Below are 16,061 nucleotides of genomic sequence, written 5' to 3'. Positions count from 1 at the left end.
AACAGTAGTATAATATAGTGAGATCAAGTTTTTAATGTGCAGCTTGCAGACTTACCTTCTGGAATTACCTCAGTGAGATTATTTTTAAATTTTGAAGTGGTATTCACTTGCATATTTCTTCCAGTAATGCAGGATTCCTAGGATTTTATATTGATACAGTGTTTAAAACCAAACATCAATGCCCAAAGCTGATTTTGATCTTAACTTGTTAGATCAAAGTTGGTAGGTGGCTCTAAGGGTAACTGTGTGAGTGATGTAGTGAGTACGTAATGAGAAGTTCTCTACGGTGCTTCAGTTTTAGTTGTGTTTTTGTTTTGTATAACTCTTAAGCACACTTCCTGATTATGCTACAGATATAGATGTTTTGCCAAATAATTTCTTCAAGATGATTGACTCTTTTTTATTCTCTTCTGTTTTCTTGTTGTTGTTTTGGATGTTTTTATTAAGAACTCGTGAGCTTTTGGAACTGGGTCTTGACAACGAAGATTCAGAACATGAAAATGATGATGATACCAATCAAAGTTAGTATACAAAAATTAACACAGCATACAAAAATGCCAGACTTTCTTAGTGCTTTTTCCCTTTAGCTAGCTGAGATTTTGAATAAATTTTGCTGCTTGTATATGTAAAGTTGGATTTAGTAAGATTTTCTTAGCATTGTTACTTCACCAGTTTTCTTCTACCATTGCCTATTTCATTGCTTCACATTTCAGCGCCATCTTTTCATCTTCTTTCTCACTGAACTACAGTATTACTTATCTGCCATTCTATATTAAAATTTGAATCATAGTTAAACTAATCTTTTTGATCTGATGAAAAACTGTGCTGAAAATGGTAGAATACTCCTATATACAATGTAGGAGTGATGTTCAGTAAAGCTAGGTATATTAAAAAGAATAAAAACTATAACTAAGCAAATTAATAAAGATACAGCATTTGCAGAAGCATCCTGTAGAAGTGCTAAATTTGCAGAGGTTCTCCTCTAGTCAGTTGGCTAAGAGGGAAGGATATTAATTTTTGGCATTTTAAATCCTTATTTTTTCTAACTGTGAAAACTGATTTGAAATCTCTGATATTTAGGTGCTACACTCAACGACAAAGATGATGACACCCTCCCAGCAGAGACTGGCCAAAACCATCCATTTTTCAGACGGTCAGACTCTATGACATTCCTCGGCTGCATTCCACCCAATCCTTTTGAGGTTCCTCTGGCAGAGGCCATCCCCTTGGCAGACCAGCCACATCTATTACAGGTGACATCAGAGATGGTGTTTTGGAAGAAAACTGCAGTTTGCTTTTTCGTTCCTCACCGAAGTGCATTATTGACCCAGAGCTCTTGTGTTGTTTTTCAGCCAAATGCTCGCAAAGAGGATCTGTTCGGCCGGCCCAGTCAGGGTCTGTACTCGTCTTCTGCCAACAGTGGCAAGTGCTTAGTGGAAGTTACAGTGGATAGAAACTGCCTTGAGGTAAATGTAAAGCTTTATTATTTTAAACAATATGGTAATTTAAACTAGAACCATCATTCCTTAAAAAGACACTTTAATGTTTTCAGAGAGGATTTTATATAGCTTTCAGAATGGTAATTTGAAAGCCCAGTGCCTGTGAAAACTTGAAGTCTTCATGAAAAGTGTACTTAATATAGAAACTTGATGATTATTGACTTATAGCAGCTTTCAGGTAGTATTTTTAAATGCAGCAGTACAATTCTGAGCTAATTTTAGAATGCTAATTATATAATTATTTTTGATACAAAGATTTAAGTCTTCCTTTAGTCCATTTAATAGATTTGACTTTCCTTCAGACTGAACATTAATTGGCAAGCATATAAAATGCAAACACACAGTGGGGAAAATAGGTTTTTTTTGTATTTATTGAAATGATTGAGGCCACTGTGTTTTAACAGGTCCATTACAGTGTTCATTTTGTGTTATTTAAAGTATACACCTGCGAATATATGTGCTTCAAAGCTTCTACTCTGCTTTAAAAGTGCAGCTAAATTTTACTTCTCTTTTAGGTTCTTCCAACTAAAATGTCTTATGCAGCCAACTTAAAAAATGTTATGAGCATGCAAAATCGGCAGAAGAAGGAAGGGGAAGAACAAAATGTGCCTACAGAAGAATCTGAGAGTTCAAAACCAGGGCCTTCAGCTCATGATCTTGCAGCACAACTGAAAAGCAGCTTGTTGGCAGAGATAGGATTGACAGAAAGTGAAGGGCCACCCCTCACATCTTTCAGGTAGCTGAGTTTAAAATTATAATTTGAAATGTTGCTGCTCTTCTAAGTGGCTGTTGGGAGTCTGGAAAGTATTTTTGAAATTAAAATGGGTAGCTTAATTTAGTTTACATTTGTAGTTTAGATTAGTAGCTTCTAAAGTGAATAGTTGAACAGTCTTCAAAGAGGTCTGTGCAAATTGTAGGCAAATTCCTTTACTCCCTGACTTCCTGCTGCAGACCTGCTGTGATGTCCTGGGTAGCCAGGCTGAGCAGTTGGAATCCACAGCTTGCCATCTCTGTCTGGTGGTGCTGCCCACACTTCATGCAGTTATGAATTAAACTGCTCTATCTTCAAACTACAGCTATTTTAAAAGCAATTAAGGTCTTGGTTGATGGGAGACCAATAACAGTGCATTCCACATAGCACCAAAAGTTACATACTTTTGGAGTAATTACCCTTTGGAAGCAAGACTTGCGTTTCTGCTGAAACAAAGCAGCTTCATGTGCTTTTGTGCACAGACTTAGTGTACTGTGTCGTTGTTTATCAGGAATAAAAAACTTAGTTGAATGCAGAGACTAAGAAAAGGCTGAAGTACACAAAATGTGTCTGAAATTTTACTTGATTCCACATATCTGTCATTTTTTTCTTCTTTCTGTCAGGCCCCAGTGTAGCTTCATGGGCATGGTTATTTCTCATGACATGTTGCTGGGACGTTGGCGCCTTTCTTTGGAGTTGTTTGGTAGAGTATTCATGGAAGATGTTGGAGCAGAGCCTGGATCGGTATGTATTTCTCAGTGTAAGGACAGTTCCTCTTACAGCTAAGTTGTGACTCTCTCTAATTATTCTGATTTTGGGGTTTGTTCTTGTTTTTTTTTTATTATTTTTAGATCTTGACTGAATTAGGTGGCTTTGAAGTCAAGGAATCGAAATTCCGCAGGGAGATGGAAAAACTTAGAAACCAGCAATCAAGAGATTTAACATTGGAGGTAAAAAAATCTTCTAATAAACTTTCATTAAAAGTTGAATTACTACAGTAACTTGATAGAAAAATTTGTATTTCAGAGTCTGCAAGCAGGTGTCTTAAATCATACTTTGTGAGTTATGTTGCAATTACTCTGTAGTTTTTCCCACTCTGATTGTTGTTTTTTGAATCTGTGGAGCAGTGTCCAGAAATCTGTTGTGAAGCTGAAAGTCTCTTAGAATGATAGTTGGTAAAGAAAGAATTTTTTTTGCTATTTTTTACTAGGTTGATCGAGACAGAGATCTTCTGATTCAGCAGACCATGAGGCAGCTGAACAATCACTTTGGTCGCAGGTGTGCTACCACTCCGATGGCCGTACACAGAGTGAAAGTTACTTTTAAGGATGAGCCTGGAGAAGGCAGCGGCGTAGCACGGAGCTTTTATACTGCTATTGCACAGGCTTTTCTGTCAAATGAGAAACTGCCAAATCTAGATTGCATTCAGAATGCCAACAAGGGTACCCATACAAGTAAGTGATGCACAGCAGTTAATCTACAGAAAATATTAATAAAAACCTTGGGTGCTTTATTTACATAGAAATACTTGGCCTTGTGCCAGTGATGTCTCTTGTTAGTTTAGCCTAGAATCCATAAAAATTATGCATTAGTTCTCTGGATCAAGGAAATGGCTTCATCCCCCTCCATACACTTTCAGAAACAGGAACTTCTTGTTTTTCTTGTAACAGCAGTCTGCTTTAGGTGTGCTCAGATTGAGTGTCCTTCTCTCCAGCAGGTAATAATTGTCAAGATTTTAGCTACTAAGAGCTTATATATTTTTTTACAGCTGCTCCATCTGACTTGCCACAAACACATTTTAATGGTTTTGAAAGTATATATAAGCTCTTAAAGTATTTTATCATTTTTAAGTTGGTACAAACACTTCAGGTCCTTTCTGAAGTTTGGCTGAACCCAATCACTGCTTCAAGTGAAATGGTTCTGTCTCATTGATGTCTGTCAAACTCTTCCAAACCTTAGTTTTTCTTATGCTGAAACTTAGGTAGGAGAGAGAAATCTAAAGATGTTTAAGTTTATGAGGTTTTTTGCCCTTCAGGTCTGATGCAGAGATTGCGAAATAGGGGAGAGAGAGATCGGGAAAGGGAGCGAGAGAGAGAAATGCGGAGAAGTAGTGGCTTGCGAACTGGTTCTCGGAGAGATAGGGATAGGTAAGTGATAATCTTTATCTTGATGAAGATATTTTGTCAAATAGAGTAATTGCCTTGGATATTGTCAGGAAAGATACTTTTACTTCCTCCAGTTAAAAGAGTCTCTTTCAGGAGTGATTTGCAGGTTAATTTGTTGAAATTTGGCCTCTAGTTTTAATTCTTTACAGAATTATTAGGCCTACTGTATCATTAATCGGTTATGTCTCAACCACAGGCCATCAGTTTCTTCTGGTAAAACAATAACAAAAACTTGTGTACTAGAATAAAATTGTGAGGTAGTGTAGAAACAACATTGCCATTGGTGGCATGTCTGACTGCTGTATCCAAAACACAAGTAATACTAAAATCTCTGGTTTATTTTGATTCTCTCTTTCTGATTCATTCTCTCCAAGCAGCTATGAGCAACACTACTATTCCAGCAGTAAAGCTAATGCTAATATCAATCTGTGTGCAAATAATATTGTTCCAGAGGATTTCTGAATTTTTCCTCTGAGTACAAACTGCTCTGATTATCTTAAGGGACTTCAGAAGACAACTGTCTATTGACACACGGCCTTTTAGACCAGCATCAGAAGGAAACCCCAGCGATGACCCTGACCCTCTCCCAGCACACAGACAAGCCCTTGGAGAACGGCTCTACCCTCGAGTGCAAGCAATGCAGCCAGTAAGACTTCCCTAATACACTTATTGATTCTTCTTCTCATCTTGTAATGTAAAAATTTATTTCCTTATCCATAATTGAAATAATTGAAACATAATTGATAGTATTCAAACGTGTAAGACTGATTTTATTTTATTTTTAATTTTGTTAAGATTTTGTTTCTCTAATTTGGTTTTTAGCTTAGGAGGTATCTTGTAATGCATTCTCTATCTAAAATACCAAAACTTTCATAAGATCATATTTGAAAATAAGAGAACTGGAGGAGAATAGTAAGACCTATCACTCCTTTATCCCCAGGCATTTGCAAGTAAAATCACAGGAATGTTGTTGGAATTGTCTCCTGCTCAGCTGCTTCTGTTACTAGCTAGTGAAGATTCCCTTAGAGCAAGAGTTGATGAAGCAATGGAACTCATTATTGCACATGGCAGGTAAAGTATCAAAAGTGAGAACTGATTTTGTGGCCAAAGCACTTCTGCTGTTCTACATCTAACTCCAATACATGCAGCTTATTTCTTGATAGTCTAGATGTTTTTCTTTAGGCAAGTGACTTTTTGGCTTTGGTTTAATCTATTCTGACTGGTTTCAGAATATGACAGTTCCTTATTGAGAGCAGCCCTGCTGAGAAGGACTTGATGGGTGCTGGTGGATGAGAAACTGGACATAAGCTGGCCATGCAATGCACCAGATGTGTTCTGGGCTGCATCACAAACAGCGTGGCCAGCAAGTTGAGGGAGAAGATTCTGCCCCTCTGCCTGCAGAGACCCCACCTGCACTGCTGCACTCAGCTCAGGGGTCCCCAGCACAGGAAGGACATGGACCTGTTGGAGCAAGTCCTGAGGAGGTCACCAAGATGATCAGAAGAATGGAGTACCTGTCTTATGAAGAAAGGCTGAGAGAACTGGGGTTTTTAGCATGGAAAAGAGAAAGCTTATGGGTGACCTAATTGTGACCTTCCAGTCCCTGAAGGGAACCAACAAAAAGATGGCAAGGGACTTTATACAAGAGCATGTAGTGACAATTCAAGGGGAATGGCTTCAAACTGAAAGAGAGGAGGTTTAGATAACAAGAAGAAATTCTTTACTGTGAGGGTAGTGCAACAGGTTACCTAGAGAAGGCGTAGATCTCTGGAGGTGATCCAGGCCAGGTTGGGCCTTGCTCTAGAGGAAAGTACCCCTGCCCACAGCAAGGGGGCTGGAACTAGATGATCTTCAAGGTCCCTTTCTAACCCAAACTATTCTATCATTCTGTGAGTCTGTGATGGTGAAATTAAATCTGCCTTTTTATTCCTTTCTCAAGGGAGAACGGTGCTGACAGTATATTGGATCTTGGATTGCTAGACTCTTCAGATAAAGTGCAGGTAATGAATCACCTGTTGCACAAAATTTATGTAAGATTCAGTTTTATCAGTTGATTTTAAAACCGGAAGCAATTGGAAGCTTTATCATGCAAGACAAAGTTCTGTTTAATCATTTCATTTTGAAAGGATTAACAATAATTAGTCAAAAGTATAAAATGTCATAATTAGGAAATACCACAGGAATTCTTAACCAATGGAACCTGAATCTTTGGGTCCTGTAGCAAATAGCTTGATGTGTGTCAGTAAATAGAATGAAGTGTGTTAATTGCTGTTCTGACTTTGAAACCAGGAGAACAGAAAGCGCCATGGATCCAGCCGCAGTGTAGTAGATATGGAATTAGATGATACAGATGATGGGGATGATAATGCACCACTTTTCTACCAGCCTGGAAAACGAGGATTTTATACACCCAGACCTGGTAAAAACACAGAAGCAAGGCTGAATTGTTTCCGGAACATTGGCAGGTATTCTACCATTAACTTCTTAGTCTGGAAAAATGTAAAAGACAATCATGCACAACACCAGGGAGAGTACCAATGATCCAAGCTGGAAAAAACTTGGTTTTTAAAATTTATTTTTAATGGTCTCTATTTCTCACACTGAGCCTAAGTAGGGGGCAATTTGCATATGTCAACTTGAAGTTTCTTTTCCTGTTAAATTTTAATTTTTTATCCTTCTTGTTAAAAATTATGTATGCCCATGATTTTCATTTCTGAGCAATACATTTGGAAAGCTGATTCTAGCTTAATTCTTAGATTATAAGAACTCTTAAATGTGAGTTTGCTGAAAGATCTCTAGTGTAATTTCTGCTGTACCAAAACAAACTCCAAAAATTTTTTTTTTCAGAATCCTAGGATTGTGCTTGTTGCAGAATGAACTATGCCCTATCACATTAAATAGACACGTAATCAAAGTTCTACTTGGCAGAAAGGTAAGTTGAACATAAAAATTTTGATTTCCTGTAATTTCTTAAAACTTCATCCATAAAACTGGGCTTTTCCCCCTAACCACATATGTATCAACTAGCTGAGCTGATACTGGAACTGTATGGAGGTGTTCAATTTGAGGACTGCTAATTTTTTCATTTCCTAGATTTTGAACAGAGTAGATGTACTAGAAGTCAGGTATTTGACCAAGATGTAATGATTTTGTAATAAGTTAGCCTTCAACTCTTCAGAAACTACATACTGTCTCTGCTTTTTTTCTTCCTTAGACTCAGAAACCATAGTGTTAGAAAATACTAGGCAATAGCTGACAGAAAGGCATTTTTGTGGATATTTGAGAGAGCTCATGGAATTAATTTGTAATTAAAATTTTGTCTCAGGAGTAGGTATAATTTAATTCAGAGCAATAATTACTTAAACTTTTGACCAAAACTGCTACCCTGGCCCAGTAAAAGCTAATCATGTACTGCACTTTTGATGCATTAGTCAATGGCATTGTAAGTTCTGTCTGATCCAGCAAATCTAAACCAAGGTTTGTTACTATTGGTCTTTCCTTAAATTCACTTTTGATCACATAATCAGTTACCCAACTTAGTATAATCTTTAATGAAAAAGAGTTAATGGGAGAAATGGCCTTTAAATACCTCCTGGTGTCTTCCAAGAGTGTTTGCCTTCTAAATATTCTCTTAAAGTTTTTCTTGTTGAATATGCATTCTTTTCAGTATTCCAATGTACCTTCTAAAGCAGACTGAAAGTAGGAGTTTACTGCATTTATTTCTGTGTGTTTGTATCCTCTGTTGCTAGTGCATAGATCTGGCACAGGTCACATAATTTTGTATACACTCTTAAACACCTGTTGTGTTTCAAACTTGTTTCCTTTTTTTATAGGTGAACTGGCACGACTTCGCTTTTTTCGATCCGGTTATGTACGAAAGCCTTCGGCAGCTTATCCTTGCCTCCCAGAGTACAGATGCTGATGCAGTGTTTGCAGCAATGGATTTAGCCTTTGCAATAGACCTGTGTAAGGAGGAGGGTGGAGGGCAGGTAAGCACAGCTAAACTTGTGGCTCTCTAGTTTCAGAGTTTGACAGCATATGCAGGGTGTAGTGTGCACATAATCCAGGCTCTTCTCAGATGGCAGATAAAACATTTTATTCTTAGATATTGAAGCCTGTATCTTTTTCTTTGAAAATGATCTGGAGTGTACCATAGACGCTGGTAACTGTAGTCAATCCTAGGGAATTTTTAAAACTAACTTGTAGTAGTGAATTATACTTGGGTTTGGAGGTATATTGAGCAATAAATCGCTCTGCAGCATACTGTGGTGGTTGTAATAATCTCATTTCCTTTATATCCCTTTTCTTCTTCCCCTATTCAAATGTTCCTTATTTCTTTGCCATAGGTTGAACTTATTTCCAATGGTGTAAATATACCAGTCACTCCTCAGAATGTATATGAGTATGTCCGGAAATATGCAGAACACCGAATGTTGGTAGTAGCAGAGCAGCCTCTACATGTAAGTCTTTAGTGGAGTTCTTTGAAAAAGAAGGGAAAAAACATCTGTCATCTTTCCATCAGTTAATTATTCTCCTCATTGTGCTGTTGCTAATCAGGTTTCTTTAAAGTCTTGACAGCTTGATTAAAAGTATTTAATTTTTTTTGTAATTGTATAGCTGTTTATGTAGTACTGTGAAGACTGAGTGAGTAATTGATTTTATAGAATGAAAGATAATTTATTTTATTGTGGGTCTCCTTGGTTAAATATATGTGTTTATTTCTTGAGCTCAAATGGCACAAATCCTCTTGTAATTTTGGCTTTGTATTTGGCAGCTGCTTTGTTCTTAATAATTTATTACCTTTGGTTTGTTTGCATCCTTGTTCTAAGGAAAAATAATTTATAAAACCACTTATACTAGCCTGTCAAGAAACATAGAAAACCATATTAAAAATTATTTGATTTTTTTAAGCCCTTGTCAAATAACACTTACAGAATAATATATTTTTGTAGACAGTTAATGAAGACCAGTCTGTCATGATGCTACATGTAAACTTCGTTTCTTGTGCTCATTGTGGTTTCCTGCTGCGCATCTGAGATAGGGCAGCAGGCCAGATTACCTCTGTGCAGCTGAGGTCTAAATTCTCACAGAAAGACCATGTTCCTGGAATTAAGATACTCGATTTCCCTGTCTGCATATATTACTAATTTGACTCTTGTTTATTTTAAGAGTTGAAAACCCTTACACTTGTATTCATTTTGAAATTTTCTAAAGCAAGTTAGATTTTAGATTTTCTAAAGCAAGTTGATTCATAGTACTCCATTTAGAATATGGAATTTCCTATCTTTTCAGGATATTACTTATATAGAATATATGTGTATGTGTGTCTGTGTGTGTAATACTTTTGAAGCAGAGTTGGCATGTGTCTGAGGAAGCAAAGTAAAAGGAACATGCAAGATGCATTTTTTGGGTTTTTTTTAAATTGCATCAAATTCAGCACAGCTTAGCAAAATACCTGCACATTTTAGCATTACAAGAGTTCATGTGCTTCTGCTCCTGGTGAAATACAAGCTCAAGCCAGTACTGCTTTCTTTGCTCTAGTAGGTAGGGTTTAAAAATTGGTGCAGTTCTTTGTTTCAGAAGATTTGCATTTCAGATGATAAAGCTTTAAAAGAAAAGAGCAGCTCAGAGAATAATGAATCTTGAGTTAAAGGGAATTTCACATGAAAATTTTAAGTAATGTGTTTAAAGTCAGTCTTAAAAGTTACAGGGTTACAATGTGCATTTTGTTGTTTTCACTTAAGGCAATGAGGAAGGGGCTCCTGGATGTACTTCCAAAGAATTCATTAGAAGATTTGACAGCAGAAGATTTCAGACTTTTGGTAAATGGCTGTGGTGAAGTAAATGTGCAAATGCTAATCAGCTTTACCTCTTTCAATGATGAATCAGGTATGAAATAACCTAGTCATAAACAGAGTTGCAGGTATAACTTAACACTGTTTTTTCTGTGTGGAGTAGTTACTAGCATTAAACTTGAACTAGTAAGTCTGCCATTAGTTAATAAGCCAGTGAAAGCTGTTATAAAGTTATTACTTGGGATATTTTTTTACATTCCTTAGAAAATATTTACCTTCAGTTAAATGAGGGTGGAGAAGGCATGTTTTCCAACTTGACTGTCATAAGATGTTAAATACATGGACTGTATTACTGTAGTATATCTTTCTTGTGAAAATTCTCTAGAACTATAAATGTGATGGATGCAAGTTTAATACTTCTTACATAATTTTTAAACTGTGTTTAGTTGCAGTTGGGATTTTTGGTAAGGAGGGAGGAGTGGGAGTACTGAATTATGAGTGTACTGAGTACTGAGTGGGGAGTACTGAGTGGGGGTACTGAGTTATGTCAGTGTTGGCCTTGCTTTCAAAGCTATTCAGTTTGAAATTACTGATCTCCAGTATCAGGACTTTACGAATATGATTGTAGCTGAGATCCAGCTTGCAGCACATGTAAAACAGGTATCTTAATGTTACTGTCCAGTGCAGCAGCTGAATTGTTATTTCACCTTGTTATTTCACACAGGAGAAAATGCTGAGAAGCTTTTGCAATTCAAGCGTTGGTTTTGGTCCATAGTTGAGAAGATGAGTATGACAGAAAGACAAGATCTGGTAAGTTGTCCATTCCCATTGGAAACATGCAGAAAGAATTGGAATAAGTGGTGTCAATACTGTTCTTAACTGTGTCTACCTGCAGAGACTTTGTGCAGGGTAGTAGGGTTGGGTAAGACTTGGTTCTGGAAACAACAGGTGTGAATGCCAGACCTTCTTGTAATTGAAAGTAAGCGTGGTGTGTTCTTCTCCCTGTTCATAGGTCTCTTACAGAAGCACAGTTTCACTCTGCACAGTTGCTCTTAAGATGAGTAACTGTGGTTATTCAACTGTGTTCTGGACTGGTAGGGTTTTGAGGTCAAGTTCTCTTCATGCATCATCTACTCACCTGACCTCTGTGTATCCGGAGGGCAGTATGTGTGTCCTCTCTGTAAAATGTCAGTAATGATACCGTGTCCTTCTCAAGGCCTTTAGGGGTGAGAAGCTGATGAGAAGCATGAAAGAATAAGATACTCTTCGGGGGATTTCATTTTTAAAAACTTGCCTGTAAATTTTATTCATTGTACACCTCTTAAAATGGTTTGTTTTTAACTTCCTACTCTGTAAGGTACTATCTCTCCCTTACAGTCTACTAAAAGCAAACAAAGAGTACTCTGAAAAGTGCAAACCCTAGAGCACGTTTTTCAAGGAGTGTCTATGCTTACACCTTGGTGGTGACTCAGTATTTCACACTTGAGATAATAAACCAAATGCTCTCTGTTGCTCCCTTTTGTCTGTACCAGTACTACATCCTGTAGTCTCTGACTGGTTTGTGAGACGTTCCTGATTCAATTTGTGTTGATGGCAGTCACCACCTTCCCAGACGGATATTTGGACATGCCATTTACTGGGGATTTGTTGATACAGGATAATTTTGAATGCTGCTTTTATCAGTTTTATGCATGAGCAGTTGATGAAGGAAGTGAAGGAAGCTACTAGAGAAGAAAGTAGAATAACTGTGGAATTTAGTTGGGCATATTGAAGAGAACATAGTATTATCAATCTTGCTGTGATTGTGCAATTCTTTTTTAATCTATCCCTACACAGTCTGTAGGCAGTATGAATCTTAATTTTAAACACTGTCTTCTTTTTTCAGGTTTACTTTTGGACCTCAAGTCCATCATTGCCCGCCAGTGAGGAGGGGTTCCAGCCTATGCCATCCATCACAATAAGGCCACCAGATGACCAACATCTTCCAACAGCAAACACTTGCATTTCTCGCCTTTATGTCCCACTCTATTCCTCTAAGCAGATTTTGAAACAAAAATTGTTACTCGCCATTAAGACCAAGAATTTTGGTTTTGTGTAGAGTATAAAAAGTGTGTATTGCTGTGTAATATTACTAGCTAAGTTTTGTAGATTTTTCCATTTGTCTATAAAAGTTTATGAAAGTTAATGCTGTCATACCCCTGGTGGTACTTCAAAGATTTAAATGCAAACATTCCTGTACTAAATTTGTAACATAAAGGCCTAAGGAGCACTAGCAATATGTGATTGCAACAGTTTGCTAGTCAAGAACTCCTTTGCCTAACCCCAGCCAAAGATGACAGCAGAACAATATAATTTACACTGTGATTTATCTTTTTGCTGAGGGAGAATATGTAAAATGTTCTGAAAATTCACTGCTGCCTTTGTGGAAAGTGTTTCAGCAAAGGTTCTTGTATAGAGGGAGTAGGGAATTTCAAAATAAAAAATTAAGTATGTTCTGTGTTTTTAACTTTTTTTTTAATGGTGTTTAATTTGTGGTTGGCTGCAGTTGTGTATCATGTATATTGAACTTGTAAAAAGTTCCTGACAGCTCAGATCCCAGAGTTGGGATTGCTGACTTATGAAACCACTTCCATTGCAATTTTTGTTCTATTGCATTGAACTCTGGCACATCAGTTACCATCACTAATATTTTGCATGTAATCTGTACCTTTAGTGGGGTTTTTTTTCCCCTGTACATATTTGATGAGGCCAATGCACAGTATTTCATAGTTCACAATCAGCATTTTTGTATCCTTGTTACAGTGAACAGACAGTCAGGAGATTGTTCCACTACCAGTTCTAACCCAACACTTGTACTACATTATCTAACTATGTAAACTCAGCCTGGGCACTTTCTGGTAACTGTAAAATGTTTATAAGATCATGATTATTGAAGATACATTTTTTGGAAAACTTTAATGTTCGTGAGCTGCTTAACTTCTTTTGTATCTAGCCTTTTTTTAAGTATCTTGTTACAGTTTTTTAATAAAGAAATTACAGACAAAATACCAAGTCATACTGAAGAAACAATAGTTTTTATTTATTAAGGCATTTATACTTTAGCTAACAGCATACACTAAACATAGTTGGTCATTAAAAATCTGAATTTTGTAGCTGAAAAATTGACATGCAGAAGACATTTAGCCCACATTTTACAGTTAGCAGAGAATCCTGAAAGAAATGGGCCAGGCAACCCCTCCTTTTAACAGAATTGGTTTGAAGGAAAAGTGGCTTGTTCTGAAAAACCTCAAGGCAATTAGGTCAGAATAAAATTCTCAAATTTCATTGTAGTGAGTTCTACTGTACGTTCACTTTTGAAGTGCTTGGTTAGTTTTGGGGAGGGCAGTCTTTGACCTTGATGTAGGATTTCCTTTCCCTAAGCCTTGAGAGGTTTTGAGTTAGAAATTGGTTGATGAAGAAAGGAGCTACTTTTTCGCTGTAAAACTAAATTTATGAAGCTTAGCAGACTGAAATATTGAGGGATAAGAACTTCTGTGGTGGTGATGTTCTTCTTTCTTGCTTCTCCAACCCTATTAGTCCATGTTAATGATTTTTTTTCTCCCTTTTGTTGGGAAGAGCTGAAGTAATGTTCCGTCCAAATCCTAGCAGAACTCACCTCTGCCAGAGCTCCTCTGGGTTTTCCTTTCTGTCACCTAGTTGTAGGATGACCAAAAGTTACCTACATCTGATTTTCAAAAAAGCCTCTTCATTTTTTTAGTTGCTAAAGGTATGGAGTACAGTTGATACCACAAATTCTGATCACCAGTTGCCAAATTGATGCTGAAAATCCTCTCTTCTAAATAAGGTGGATTGTTTCAGGCTTGTGTAGTTAAACTGCAGATAAATAAACAGATGTAGAATTATTTCTGCAGGTACTAATGCCTCCTCTAAATCGATCATCCTAGAAAAGGATAGTTTCAATGTATGAGGATTGGAGCTAGATTTCCTGTTGTGACCTCCAGTGTATCTTAAGTTCAAAACTGATTTTACTATGCTAAAAAGAAAAAGCACTACAGCCTGATAAATCTAGCTAGAGGCATTTTAGTATAGTGGTGTGGCTGTTCTCTTATACTAAGGAGGATAAATTACAAAGGTACAAAGCAACATCTACCTTACGCCTGGCTATCAAACTGCTGAGATTATTTCCACTACCAAAACTGCCTCTAACTGAAATGTGCAAGGTTAGTAGAAAGCAACAAAAGAAACTGTTTAGAATAGCATCAAAACTCCAGTCTGTAAAATAAAGCTCCCTCCCTCACAAAGCTTTGTGAGGCTTGATGTACTAAGAATTATCCAAGGCCCTTGGATGAAAGGCCACATATACATGTAAAGTACTGTGTATATATATATGTATTGTGTGTATATGTATATAAGTGTATGTGTATGTATAACATATAAATATATGTTATATGTATATATATTTCTGTATATAGATTAAGCATTTTTTAAGTCCTGTAATGTATAGCTAGACAAAAGCTTTGCAGATAGCACAGTAGCTCACCATATATACACACACAAGGCATTCTGGTAAGCAGAGAGGGAATTTAGAATGATATATACTGTCATCATTGACTTGAAATATGTATGTAGCTTTATAAATAGCTTTTTTTCCTCTGTATGGTATATTTCAACTATATCAAGATTTTAATAAGAAAAATGTTTATTAAAATCATACACCTCCTCTCCCTTTGACTTAAGCCCTTCTGTTAGTTCACTTAAAGTGTGGTAGAGAAACTAGTTAAATTCTGTAATGTTTACTCTTTTTAATAGTCTAAATCCTTAGCTGTTCACCATTGCTGAAAGAGGTAATAAAGGTAGCTACTAATAAAATGTTATGACCAACTACTAGAGTAGGTCCTAATCTGAATCTAGTGAAACCTTGATACTTTAGTGCTAATTTCTGTGACTAATTCTTGGCTTTGGTTTCTTTTACTTAGCTAGCTGTATCCGACACAAGGTAAATCACTTGCTCCAGCTTTGATAATTTTCCAGGAAGTAAAAATTGTCATCAAGTGGTCTTTCCCACCTGTGTGGTTTGGAAGTGGTTTTTCTTTCCTACAAGTGAGCAATTTGGTCCCTAGATAACAAGCAGTGATAAAGCTGGAAACTGGCAATCTTATGAATCCAACACCATACCCTTGCAGAGCAGCATTCAGGGAGGCAGAGGAAAGGAAATTTTCCTCAACTCTTAAACAAGGTTTATCCTTGTATGCAGTTGTGCAAAGCATACAGAACTTGCTGGTTTTCAGAAGTTTACTTCAATGCATCTGAAGGGAAGTGTGTAGTGAGCAGGGCTGCACCTCTCCATGGTACTTGGAGTGCAGGTGGGGGAAGTTGCCCAGCCACCACCAACCGCCTCCTGTGCAGTTGCTTCTCAGACAGAGCCGGGATTCAGCACAGCTCCTGGTCACCCTTAACACCACTAAGTTTGGGCTAACCTCCTCCTTTCTATGCTAACTGCTGTGCCCTAACTCCCTCTTTATAGGTCCCACAGCCTGTGGATCATGTCTGTGTGTATCTGTAAATACCATGCTCTTCGCTTCACTTGGATTTTTCTGATTTCCTCTCCATAAGGCAAACTGTGGATACCTCGTTTAGTTGCCCTGATTCCCTTCTTTCAAGCTTTGTAGGATTTGACCTTTTTTCTGAACTCTTTTGTTTGCCTATTTAGTAATAGATCTGCTAAAACCAAATAGAAAATTCTGCATGTCCAGATTAGCTGGATTTCAGCATGTGTGGCATCATCTTACTCTGAGGTAGAAGGCATGTCCACACTCCAAAATGTGTCAGTGAATGGGTCATGGGAAAGCTT

The 16,061-nt window shown here is 37.2% G+C and overlaps 1 protein-coding gene across 12 annotated transcripts in view; it reads left to right on the top strand.

Annotated features, from left to right (window-relative positions):
• UBR5 (ubiquitin protein ligase E3 component n-recognin 5) overlaps positions 1–14,941 on the top strand; it is an 86,916-nt gene extending 71,975 nt beyond the window's left edge. For all 12 annotated transcript variants that reach the window (XM_054269679.1, XM_054269671.1, XM_054269635.1 and 9 more), the window contains 18 exons: positions 448–521; positions 1,081–1,253; positions 1,353–1,466; positions 2,015–2,235; positions 2,874–2,994; positions 3,102–3,200; positions 3,461–3,704; positions 4,286–4,397; positions 4,917–5,061; positions 5,356–5,486; positions 6,355–6,415; positions 6,705–6,880; positions 7,263–7,347; positions 8,249–8,404; positions 8,762–8,875; positions 10,160–10,304; positions 10,935–11,020; positions 12,096–14,941. In XM_054269679.1, the coding sequence (XP_054125654.1) occupies positions 448–521; positions 1,081–1,253; positions 1,353–1,466; positions 2,015–2,235; positions 2,874–2,994; positions 3,102–3,200; positions 3,461–3,704; positions 4,286–4,397; positions 4,917–5,061; positions 5,356–5,486; positions 6,355–6,415; positions 6,705–6,880; positions 7,263–7,347; positions 8,249–8,404; positions 8,762–8,875; positions 10,160–10,304; positions 10,935–11,020; positions 12,096–12,308 (2,470 nt within the window). In that variant the 3' untranslated portion in view covers positions 12,309–14,941. The remainder of the gene's footprint in view (positions 1–447; positions 522–1,080; positions 1,254–1,352; positions 1,467–2,014; positions 2,236–2,873; positions 2,995–3,101; positions 3,201–3,460; positions 3,705–4,285; positions 4,398–4,916; positions 5,062–5,355; positions 5,487–6,354; positions 6,416–6,704; positions 6,881–7,262; positions 7,348–8,248; positions 8,405–8,761; positions 8,876–10,159; positions 10,305–10,934; positions 11,021–12,095) is intronic.
• Positions 14,942–16,061: the final 1,120 nt, after the last annotated feature.

Source organism: Melozone crissalis, unplaced genomic scaffold, assembly GCF_028551555.1.
Source record: "Melozone crissalis strain CALT ecotype California unplaced genomic scaffold, PUWL_Pcris_2 ptg000002l_1, whole genome shotgun sequence".
Classification (NCBI taxonomy): Eukaryota; Metazoa; Chordata; class Aves; order Passeriformes; family Passerellidae; genus Melozone; species Melozone crissalis.
This window is presented reverse-complemented; position numbering and strand designations above follow the sequence as displayed.